The sequence below is a fragment of the Oncorhynchus keta genome, chromosome 22 (assembly GCF_023373465.1).
Source record: "Oncorhynchus keta strain PuntledgeMale-10-30-2019 chromosome 22, Oket_V2, whole genome shotgun sequence".
In the NCBI taxonomy this organism is placed as follows: domain Eukaryota; kingdom Metazoa; phylum Chordata; class Actinopteri; order Salmoniformes; family Salmonidae; genus Oncorhynchus; species Oncorhynchus keta.
Genome location: NC_068442.1, coordinates 36456234 through 36468949, shown reverse-complemented (window position 1 = coordinate 36468949; position 12716 = coordinate 36456234). Strand labels below are relative to the sequence as shown.

Genomic DNA, 12716 nt, shown 5'->3' with positions numbered 1-12716 from the left:
AGCATACTGTTACTTAAAGGCACAATTCCTATCCATTGATTCTCAAATAATATACCTGGTAAATACCTAGTATATTTCTGAGTGGTAGAGGGAGAATTAAATAGGCCTACAGTCTCAGTCAAGCATACCAGGGGTTTATTAAAAGTACTAACAGCTCTTCCCTTAGTGTGAGGTAGTCAAGGGTCATGTATGCATCTGCAGGAACAGCTAGATTGTTCTCTGCCATGATGTAGGAGCACAAGGTATACACATCCTCACCACAAGCTATGTCATGACGGTGGACACAATGTTCCTCACAGCTGGTTATGTCCTCTTGTGACACACCACACAAGTGTGTGTCATACAACTCTGGAACTGTGTATGTGACATCAGGCCGAAAATGGGGGGACATTCTCATTCTTTGAGGGGTGGATCAGGTGTTCCAGGTCTCCTTTGTAGTGTCCAATTCATCCTGTAGAGGTGGAAATATTGTTGTTGTTATTAAGGTATCATGAACATAACAAGCCCTACAAGTGCCAAAATAAGGAAAAAAATATAGGTATTTTACCATAATTTGTGACTACCAATAATTTGTGACTACTGGACATCAACGCAAAAAAAATATCATTTTAATGGTTGTGTACACATACAGTGCCTTGCGAAAGTATTCGCCCCCCTTGAACTTTGCGAACTTTTGCCACATTTCAGGCTTCAAACATAAAGATATAAAACTGTATTTTTTGTGAAGAATCAACAACAAGTGGGACACAATCATGAAGTGGAACAACATTTATTGGATATTTCAAACTTTTTAAACAAATCAAAAATTGAAAAATTGGGCGTGCAAAATTATTCAGCCCCCTTAAGTTAATACTTTGTAGCGCCACCTTTTGCTGCGATTACAGCTGTAAGTCGCTTGGGGTATGTCTTTATCAGTTTTGCACATCGAGAGACTGAAATGTTTTCCCATTCCTCCTTGCAAAACAGCTCGAGCTCAGTGAGGTTGGATGGAGAGCATTTGTAAACAGCAGTTTTCAGTTCTTTCCACAGATTCTCGATTGGATTCTGGTCTGGACTTTGACTTGGCCATTCTAACACCTGGATATGTTTATTTTTGAACCATTCCATTGTACATTTTGCTTTGTTTTGGATCATTGTCTTGTTGGAAGACAAATCTCCGCCCCAGTCTCAGGTCTTTTGCAGACTCCATCAGGTTTTCTTCCAGAATGATCCTGTATTTGGCTCCATCCATCTTCCCATCAATTTTTAACCATCTTCCCTGTCCCCGCTGAAGAAAAGCAGGCCCAAACCATGATGCTGCCACCAACATGTTTGACAGTGGAGATGGTGTGTTCAGGGTGATGAGCTGTGTTGCTTTTACGCCAAACATAACGTTTTGCATTGTTGCCAAAAAGTTCAATTTTGGTTTCATCTGACCAGAGCACCTTCTTCCACATGTTTGGTGTGTCTCCCAGGTGGCTTGTGGCAAACATTAAACAACACTTTTTATGGATATCTTTAAGAAATAGCTTTCTTGCCACTCTTCCATAAAGGCCAGATTTGTGCAATATACGACTGATTGTTGTCCTATGGACAGAGTCTCCCACCTCAGCTGTAGATCACTGTAGTTCATCCAGAGTGATCATGGGCCTCTTGGCTGCATCTCTGATCAGTCTTCTCCTTGTATGAGCTGAAAGTTTAGAGGGACGGCCAGGTCTTGGTAGATTTGCAGTGGTCTGATACTCCTTCCATTTTAATATTATCGCTTGCACAGTGCTCCTTGGGATGTTTAAAGCTTGGGAAATCTTTTTGTATCCAAATCCGGCTTTAAACTTCTTCACAACAGTATCTCGGACCTGCCTGGTGTGTTCCTTGTTCTTCATGATGTTCTCTGCGCTTTTAACGGACCTCTGAGACTATCACAGTGCAGGTGCATTTATACGGAGACTTGATTACACACAGGTGGATTGTATTTATCATCATTAGTCATTTAGGTCAACATTGGATCATTCAGAGATCCTCACTGAACTTTTGGAGAGAGTTTTCTGCACTGAAAGTAAAGGGGCTGAATAATTTTGCACGCCCAATTTTTCAGTTTTTGATTTGTTAAAGAAGTTTGAAATATCCAATAAATGTCATTCCACTTCATGATTGTGTCCCACTTGTTGTTGATTCTTCTCAAAAAAATACAGTTTTATATCTTTATGTTTGAAGCCTGAAATGTGGCAAAAGGTCGCAAAGTTCAAGGGGGCCGAATACTTTCGCAAGGCACTGTATTTACCAAAGGAAGTAACTAATTTACTTTTTTCGGTATATGTACCATTTGTGCACAGTTCTTCATCTGAAATGTCCAAATGGTCATCGTCTGGTATACCATCCAGAGGTTGCTGGTGCTCTATTATTACAGACAGTAAGTCACTCAATTCATCAGTCTTGTCCACCACCAGTAGTAAATCGCTCCCTTCTGATCTCGGCATTCTCTTTTTAAAGCCAGTTTAAGGTTCTTCCACAGAGTCTATAAAGGCAGATATCATTCAATATAAGTGACGTCACAAATATGAAAGAGAAATGTAAAATACTGATAATAATGAAGATATCTCACTTGAAGACCAACCACTCTTTCTTTTGCTCAGTAGCAGTAGTGTTGTTTTTACATTCAATAACTCGATGGTTTGACTCACACATTATTTTAGCCTCTGCCATTGTCTTTGTCTCAAGATTCACACCAGTAATGGTGTTTTCTATTCCATTTCGGGTTTTTATGAGCACCATTAGACCAACAGCATGTGCTCATACTTAACCTAATCAGGCTTAAAACCTCTTGAGTGTAGGGGTCAGTATTTTGATGTTTGGATGAAAAACGTACCCAAATTAAACTGCCTATTTCTCAGGCTCAGAATCTAGAATATGCATGTAATTGTCAGATTAGGATAGAAAACGCTCTAAAGTTTCCAAAACTGTCAAAATATTGTCTGTGAGTATAACAGAACTGATTTTGCAGGCCATTTTTTTTGAAAGCTCCCTGTTCCATTGCATGCCTTCCCTCCATTTAAAGGGATATCAACCATATTCCTTTTCCTATGGCTTCCACATGGTCTGAACAGTCTTTAGACATAGTTTCAGCCTTTTATTCTGAAAAATGAGCGAGAAAGAACAAATCGCGTCAGTGGATGGCTGGGTGCCAGCAGAGTTTTGCATGTGCGAGCAGCTTGGAGCATACATTTTCTCTATCTCTCCTATTGAAAAAGCTTTGGTCCTGTTGAAATATTATCAATTATTTATTGAAAAAACAACTTGAGGGTTGATTATAAAAAAATGTTTGACATGTTTCTACGAACTTTACGGATACTATTTGGAATTTTCGTCTGCCCCGTCGTGACTGCTCGAGCCTGTGGATTTCTGAACATAACGCGCCAACCAAATGGAGGTTTTTGGATTTTAAAATAATCTTTATGGAACAAAAGGAACATTTACTGTGTAACTGGGAATCTCGTGAGTGCAAACATCCGAAGATCATCAAAGGTAAGCGATTCATTTTATTGCTTTTCTGACTTTCGTGACCAATCTACTTTGCTGCTAGATGTGTGTAATGTTTTGTCTGCTGAAAGAGATGTCCTTACATAAACGCTTGGTTTGCTTTTTTGAAATCTGACATGCCAGGTGGATTAACAACAAGCTACGCTGTGTTTTGCTATATTGCACTTGTGCAATATTTGTAGTAATTTATTTTGAATTCGGCGCTCTGCAATTCAGCGGATGTTGACAAATTATCCCGCTAAAGGGATCGGTGCGTCAAGAAGTGTTAACACAGGTGGACACTTCTGATGACGTCTGACGAGTATACACTTACAGGGCGAGGGAGGAAGGAAAGATTTTTAAATGGGCCACCCTTGGCCAGAAATTCATCACCCGTTGATCCCGAGATGATTGTTTTTTCAACTACCGGTATGAGCGACAGTCAATTATGATTGCATGTCTACTTAATATTAAATATATAATTATTAATATTAGCCTACTGTAAGATGGCTAGCAAATTAATTAGCTAACGTTAGCATACCTAGCTGGAACTTATGAAGAAGGAAAAGGTTTTATTTCTACAATTCCCAAAAGATATTTTAAAAAACATATTTACTTTTTACGAAACATTTGTGCATTAGTAGCACACTTTCTAACTTACTTGCATTCGTTTGTACTGACACTTGTATGTTGACTTCTCCACTTTTATGTTTTTGTGGACTTTTCTTAGCGGATGTACAATCGTCGCAAATTGAATTATGGAGAGTTTCAGGCCTGGGAGTAAACACAATTGTACACTCGCAAAGCCGACTAAAAACGAGGGCCTTACGTTGCAAACTTCCCTTGCTTAGCTAATCATTTTGACCACCCGCCAAGATGGTGGCGGGTATTCCCCCAAGGGCATAAGGCGAGGAGAGTAAGTGTACGAGGGTATGTCTTTTAAGTGTTTAGACCGAATCCCAGGACTCCATAGTCTCCGACTAACTAAAGAAAATGTAAGCCACGTTCATGAAAGCTACTTAAATGTCATAGTTTAACTAGTACAGTCATGGCCAAAAGTTTTGAGAAAGACACAAATATTAATTTTCGCAAAGCCTGCTGCCTCAGTTTGTATGATGGCAATTTTCATATACTCTGGAATTTTATGAAGAGTGATCAGATGAATTGCAATTAATTGCAAAGTCCCTCTTTGCCATGCAACTGAACTGAATGAATGGTTCGTCAGGACCTCCAACAGCTGAAGCTAAGTAGTAACATTAACATGATGCCTTCTAATTGCAGTCGCTGTTCTCATAATATACAGGAGAACGACGACTTACGGCGAGGATAGCTGTGCTGAAAGCCCAGCTTCAGACGCAATCATTAGGCAAGGGTAATTCCAGTGTAGGAAAGGATGAAACAGTGTCTGTGCCACCAGTAAGTACGGATAGTAGTATAAATCCCCTGACACAGTCCCCGCAGCCGGACAACTTTCTCACGGTTTCTGGAAGGAAATGCTGTAGGAATGCTCAACCGGTGTCGCTCATTCAGCCGACAGAAACTTTCAACCGGTTTTCCCCATTAAGCAGTGAGTCAGAGTCAGAGACCGAGCCTTCTCTTGTCTCTACTCCTCCCGTTATGGGGTCTGAGACGCCGAAGCTTCCCACCATTAGCTCTGACAAATTGAAAACTCTAGTCATTGGCGACTCCATTACCCGCAGTATTAGACTTAAAACTAATCATCCAGCGATCATACACTGTTTACCAGGGGGAAGGGCTACCGACGTTAAGGCTAATCTGAAGATGGTACTGGCTAAAGCTAAAACTGGTGAGTGTAGAGAGTATAGAGATATTGTTTTCCACGTCGGCACCAACGATGTTAGGATGAAACAGTCAAGAGATCACCAAGCGCAACAGCTTCTGCGTGTAAATCCGCTAGAAAGATGTGTCGGCATCGAGTAATTGTCTCTGGCCCCCTCCCAGTTAGGGGGAGTGATGAGCTCTACAGCAGAGTCTCACAACTCAATCGCTGGTTGAAAACTGTTTTCTGTAGATAATTGGCCCTCTTTCTGGGACTCACCCACAAACAGGACCAAGCCTGACCTGCTGAGGAGTGACTGACTCCATCCTAGCTGGAGGGGTGCTCTCATCTTATCTCATTTTCACCTACCTCATCCCCACAGTTTTTATTTATTTACTTTTCTGCTCTTTTGCACACCAATATCTCTACCTGTACATGATCATCTGATCATGTATCACTCCAGTGTTAATCTGCAGTATTGTAATTATTCGCCTACCTCCTCATGCCTTTTGCACACATTGTATATAGACTCCCCCTTTTTTTCTACTGTGTTATTGACTTGTTAATTGTTTACTCCATGTGTAACTCTGTGTTGTCTGTTCACACTGCTATGCTTTATCTTGGCCAGGTCGCAGTTGCAAATGAGAACTTGTTCTCAACTAGCCTACCTGGTTAAATAAAGGTGAAATAAAAAAATAAAAATAAAATCTACCAACATAGACAGGGCTCTAACTCCTCTAGCTCCACAATGAAATAGTGTCCAGGCCAGGCAGCAGGCTGTTAGCCAGCCTGCCAGCATAGTGGAGTCTGCCACTAGTACAGTCAGTGTAGTCAGCTCAGCTATCACCATTGACACCGTGTCTGTGCCTCTACCTAGGTTGGGAAAAACTAAACGTGGCGGTGTTCGCCTTAGCAATCTCACTAGGATAAAGACCTCCTCCATTCCTGTCATTATTGAAAGAGATCATGATACCTCACATCTCAAAATAGGGCTACTTAATGTTAGATCCCTTACTTCAAAGGCAATTATTGTCAATGAACTAATCACTGATCATAATCTTGATGTGATTGGCCTGACTGAAACATGGCTTAAGCCTGATGAATTTACTGTGTTAAATGAGGCCTCACCTTCTGGCTACACTAGTGACCATATCCCCCGTGTATCCCGCAAAGGCGGAGGTGTTGCTAACATTTACGATAGCAAATTTCAATTTACAAAAAAAAAATGACGTTTTCGTCTTTTGAGCTTCTAGTCATGAAATCTATGCAGCCTACTCAATCACTTTTTATAGCTACTGTTTACAGGCTTCCTGGGCCATATACAGCATTCCTCATTGAGTTCCCTGAATTCCTATCGGACCTTGTAGTCATCGCAGATAATATTCTTTGGTGACTTTAATATTCACATGGAAAAGTCCACAGACTCACTCCAAAAGGCTTTCGGAGACATCATCAGTGGGTTTTGTCCAACATGTCTCTGGACCCACTCACTGTCACAGTCATACTCTGGACCAAGTTTTGTCCCATGGAATAAATGTTGTGGATCTTAATGTTTTTCCTCATAATCCTGGACTATCGGACCACCATTTTATTACGTTTGCAATTGCAACAAATAATCTGCTCAGACCCCAACCAAGGAACATCAAACGGCGTGCTATAAATTCACAGACAACACAAAGCTTCCTTGATGTCCTTCCAGATTCCCTCTGTCTACCCAAGGACGCCAGAGGACAAAAATCAGTTAACCACCTAACTGAGGAACTCAATTTAACCTTGCGCAATACCCTAGATGCAGTTCAAATCAAATCAAATGTATTTATATAGCCCTTCGTACATCAGCTGATATCTCAAAGTGCTGTACAGAAACCCAGCCTAAAATCCCAAACAGCAAGCAATGCAGGTGTAGAAGCACGGTGGCTAGGAAAAACTCACTAGAAAGGCCAAAACCTAGGAAGAAACCTAGAGAGGAACCAGGCTATGTGGGGTGGCCAGTCCTCTTCTGGCTGTGCCGGGTGGAGATTATAACAGAACATGGCCAAGATGTTCAAATGTTCATAAATGACCAGCATGGTCGAATAATAGTAAGGCAGAACAGTTCAAACTGGAGCAGCAGCATGGCCAGGTGGACTGGGGACAGCAAGGAGTCATCATGTCAGGTAGTCCTGGGGCATGGTCCTAGGGCTCAGGTCCTCCGAGAGAGAGAAAGAAAGAGAGAAGGAGAGAATTAGAGAACGCACACTTAGATTCACACAGGACACCGAATAGGACAGGAGAGGTACTCCAGATATAACAAACTGACCCTAGCCCCCCGACACATAAACTACTGCAGCATAAATACTGGAGGCTGAGACAGGAGGGGTCAGGAGACACTGTGGCCCCATCCGAGGACACCCCCGGACAGGGCCAAACAGGAAGGATATAACCCCACCCACTTTGCCAAAGCACAGCCCCCACACCACTAGAGGGATATCTTCAACCACCAACTTACCATCCTGAGACAAGGCTGAGTATAGCCCACAAAGATCTCCGCACCCCTAAAAACTAAAACATTTCTCATAAGAAACTAGCTCCCTGGTGCACAGAAAATACCCGAGCTCTGAAGCAAGCTTCCAGAAAATTGGAACGGAAATGGCGCCACACCAAACTGGAAGTCTTCCGACTAGCTTGGAAAGACGGTACCGTGCAGTACCGAAGAGCCCTTACTGCTGCTCTATTTTTCTAACTTAATTGAGGAAAATAAGAACAATCCAAAATTCCTTTTTGATACTGTCGCAAAGCTAACTAAAAAGCAGCATTCCCCAAGAGAGGATGGCTTTCACTTAAGCAGTGATAAATTCATGAACTTCTTTGAGGAAAAGATTATGATTATTAGAAAGCAAATTACGGACTCCTCTTTAAATCTGCGTATTCCTTCAAAGGTCAGTTGTCCTGAGTCTGCACAACTCTGCCAGGACCTAGGATCAAGAGAGACTCTCAAGTGTTTTAGTACTATATCTCTTGACACAATGATGAAAATAATCATGGCCTCTAAACCTTCAAGCTGCATACTGGACCCTATTCCAACTAAACTACTGAAAGAGCTGCTTCCTGTGCTTGGCCCTCCTATGTTGAACATAATAAACGGCTCTCTATCCACCGGATGTGTACCAAACTCACTAAAAGTGGTAGTAATAAAGCCTCTCTTGGAAAAGCCAAACCTTGACCCAGAAAATATAAAAAACTATCAGCCTGTATCGAATCTTCCATTCCTCTCAAAAAATGTTGCGCAGCAACTCACTGCCTTTCTGAAGACAAACAATGTATACAAAATGCTTCAGTCTGGTTTTAGACCCCATCATAGCACTGAGACTGCATTTGTGAAGGTGGTAAATTACCTTTTAATGGCATCAGACCGAGGCTCTGCATCTGTCCTCGTGCTCCTAGACCTTAGTGCTGCTTTTGATACCATCGATCACCACATTCTTTAGGAGAGATTGGAAACCCAAATTGGTCTACACGGACAAGTTCTGGCCTGGTTTAGATCTTATCTGTCGGAAAGATATCAGTTTGTCTCTGTGAATGATTTGTCCTCTGACAAATCAACTGTAAATTTCAGTGTTCCTCAAGGTTCCGTTTTAGAACCACTATTGTTTTCACTATATATTTTACCTCTTGGGGATATCATTCGAAAACATAATGTTAACTTTCACTGCTATGCGGATGACACACAGCTGTACATTTCAATGAAACATGGTGAAGCCCCAAAATTGCCCTCGCTAGAAGCATGTGTTTCGGACATAAGGAAGTGGATGGCTGCAAACTTTCTACTTTTAAACTCGGACAAAACAGAGATGCTTGTTCTAGGTCCCAAGAAACAAAGAGATCTTCTGTTGACTCTGACAATTAATCTTAATGGTTGTACAGTCGTCTCAAATAAAACTGTGAAGGACCTTGGCGTTACTCTGGACCCTGATCTCTCTTTTGAAGAACATATCAAGACCATTTCAAGGACAGATTTTTTTCCATCTACGTAACATTGCAAAAATCAGAAACTTTATGTCCAAAAATTATGCAGAAAAATTAATCCATGCTTTTGTCACCCGGATAAAGCACTAAATAAACTTCAGTTTAGTGCTAAATACGGCTGATAGAATCCTGACTAGAACCAAAAAATGAGATCATATTACTTACCTACACATACGCTACGGTCACAAGACGTAGGCCTCCTAATTGTCCCTAGAATTTCTAAGCAAACAGCTGGAGGCAGAGCTTTCTCCTATAGAGCTCCATAAAAATTACAGGGGCTGAGTCGCTGGCTTACTGGGGCTCTCTCATACCGTCCCTGGGAGGGGTGCGTCACCTGAGTGGGTTGAGTCACTGATGTGATCATCCTGTCTGGGTTGGCGCCCCCTCCTTGGGTTGTGCCGTGGCGGAGATCTTTGTGGGCTATACTCAGCCTTGTCTCAGGATGGTAAGTTGGTGGTTGAAGATATCCCTCAAGTGGTGTGGGGGCTGTGCTTTGACAAAGTGGGTGGGGTTATATCCTTCCTGTTTGGCCCTGTCCAGGGGTGTCCTCGGATGGGGCCACAGTGTCTCCTAACCCCTCCTGTCTCAGCCTCCAGTATTTATGCTGCAGTAGTTTGTTATATCTGGAGTACTTCTCCTGTCCTATTCGGTGTCCTGTATGAATTTAAGTGTGCTCTCTAATTCTCTCTTTCTCTCTTTCTCTCTCTCGGAGGACCTGAGCCCTAGGACCATGCCTCAGGACTACCTGATATGATGACTCCTTGCTGTCCCCAGTCCACCTGGCCGTGCTGCTGCTTCAGTTTCAACTGTTCTGCCTTATTATTATTGGACCATGCTGGTCATTTATGAACATTTGAACATCTTGGCCATGTTCTGTTATAATCTCCACCCAGCACAGCCAGAAGAGGACTGACCAACCCACATAGCCTGGTTCCTCTCTAGGTTTCTTCCTAGGTTTTGGCCTTTCAGGGGAGTTTTTCCTAGCCACCGTGCTTCTACACCTGCATTGCTTGCTGTTTTGGGTTCTAGGCTGGGTTTCTGTACAGCACTTTGAGATATCAGCTGATGTACGAAGGGCTATATAAATACATTTGATTTGATTTGAATCCCCCCCCAAAATTCCACTGCTTTTCAGCCCTGCCACAAAAGGACCAGCTGACATCATGTCAGGGATTCTCTCATTAACACAGGTGTGAGTGTTGATGAGGACAAGGCTGGAGATCACTCTGTCATGCTGATTGAGTACGAATAACAGACTGGAAGCTTCAAAAGGAGGGTGGTGCTTGGAGTCATTGTTCTTCCACTGTCAACCATGGTTACCTGCAAGGAAACACTTGACGTCATCATTGCTTTGCACAAAAAGGGCTTTACAGGCAAGGATATTGCTGCCAGTAAGATTGCACCTAAATCAACCATTTATCGGATCATCAAGAACTTCAAGGAGAGCGGTTCAATTGTTGTGAAGAAGGCTTCAGGGTGCCCAAGAAAGTCCAGCAAGTGCTACGACCGTCTCCTAAAGTTGATTCAGCTGCGGGATCGGGGCACCACCAGTACAGAGCTTGCGCAGGAATGGCAGTAGGCAGGTGTGAGTGCATCTGCACGCACAGTGAGGAAAATAATTTTGTAGGATGGCCTGGTGTCAAGAAGTGCAGAAAAGAAGCCACTTCTCTACAGGAAAAACATCAGGGACAGACTGATATTCTGCAAAAGACTTCTTAGGACTGGGGTAACGTCATTTTCTCTGATGAATCCCCTTTCCGATTGTTTGGGGCATCCGGAAAAAGGCTTGTCCAGAGAAGACAAGGTGAGCGCTACCATCAGTCCTGTGCCATGTCAACAGTAAAGCATCCTGAGACCATTCATGTGTGGGGTTGCTTCTCAGCCAAGGAAGTGGGCTCACTCATAATTTTGCCAAAGAACACAGCCATGAATAAAGAATGGTACCAACACATCCTCTGAGAGCAACTTCTCCCAACCACCCAGGAACAGTTTGGTGATGAACAATGCCTTTTCCAGCATGATGGAGCACCATGCCATAAGAAAAAGGTGATAACTAAGTGGCTTGGGGAACAAAACATTGATATTTTGGGTCCATGGCCAGGAAGCTCCCCAGACCTTAATCCCATTGAGAATTTGTGGTCAATCCTCAAGAGGCGGGTGAACACACAAAACCCCACAAATTCTGACAAACTCCAAGCATTGATTAAGCAAGAATGCACTGCTATCAGTCAGGATGTGGCCCAGACGTTAATTGACAGCATGCCAGGGTGGATTGCAGAGGTCTTGAAAAAGGATCAACACTGCAAATATTGACTTTTTGCATCAACTTCTTGTAATTGTCAATAAAAGCCTTTGACACTTATGAAATGCTTGTAATTATGCTTCATTATTCCATAGTAACATCTGACAAAAATATCTAAAGACACTAAGGCAGCAGACTTTGTGACACAAATATTCATTTTCATTCTCATTTTTTTTGCCACGACTGTACACATTAAGTCCTACTCCTGGATTAATCTAAACCCTGTCTGTGAACAGGCCCTTGAACTGGCTAGGAAACTGAAAACTACATCTCCCATGTTGGAATCACAATTACAGGAAGTCACGTGATCGAATTATCTTGTTTCAAGGGCAACTTGTCGAAGTGGTTGCAAGAGCTACACGTGTAGTTAGGTAGCTACAGTTTAATTTCTTAAAGTTTTAATATTAGCTATCACAATTAGTTATGGACGGATTTGGTTCCGACTTTTCATCAGGTGCTGGGTCCGGTAAAATGGACACCGGGACAATCATGGAGCAAGTGAAGGTCCAGATTGCGGTGGCTAATGCGCAAGAGCTCTTGCAGGTAATTTGCTATACTAGATAACTAGACACCGGACAGCTAGTTGACTGGTTAACTCATTGTTGCGTAGCAAGTTGAAAAAGCTGATGTGAAAGCAATAAGTTACTACCACCTTACAACTAGTTAGTAAGCTACGAATACAATAGGCCTTATAGCTACAAGCTTGCTAACGTTAGTTAGCTAACTAGGTACCTTAGCCTGTCGAATGAATGAATGCTCGCTGTTTGTTAGCAAGCCATGTAAATATTTTATTACATGTATATAGTTAACTACAAACGGCATATTTGGTCTGTAGGCCAGGCCTACTCTCAATGTAACGTTAGTTAAATTGCCTGTCAGGTCGTGGAGCCTGAGGTGAGTGATGATGGGTTAAATCTTATCTTTCTCCTTTGTTGTAGAGGATGACAGACAAATGCTTCAAGAAATGCATAGGCAAACCAGGAGGCACGTTGGATAACTCTGAACAGGTATGCCAGTGTATTTATTTGCAGATTATTATGACAGGATATGGATGTGAAGTGGTTGATTTGTGACACCTAACTTGAGTCAGTGAATTGTCATTTGAGACATGTTTGAGGTATGTTACACATCATA

The 12716-nt window shown here is 42.3% G+C and overlaps 1 protein-coding gene and 1 long non-coding RNA gene across 2 annotated transcripts in view; both read left to right on the top strand.

The window, feature by feature from the left end:
* Positions 1 to 2908: 2908 nt before the first annotated feature.
* LOC118374756 (uncharacterized) overlaps positions 2909 to 12716 on the top strand; it is an 11709-nt gene continuing 1901 nt past the window's right edge. Inside the window, exon 1 of the long non-coding RNA XR_004823663.2 lies at positions 2909 to 3924. This is a non-coding gene — a long non-coding RNA (uncharacterized LOC118374756). The remainder of the gene's footprint in view (positions 3925 to 12716) is intronic.
* The window catches only part of timm13 (translocase of inner mitochondrial membrane 13 homolog (yeast)), a 1909-nt gene continuing 1071 nt past the window's right edge, over positions 11879 to 12716 (top strand). Inside the window, exons 1-2 of the mRNA XM_035761238.2 lie at positions 11879 to 12125; positions 12521 to 12589. Of these exons, the coding sequence (XP_035617131.1) occupies positions 12006 to 12125; positions 12521 to 12589 (189 nt within the window). The 5' untranslated portion in view covers positions 11879 to 12005. The remainder of the gene's footprint in view (positions 12126 to 12520; positions 12590 to 12716) is intronic.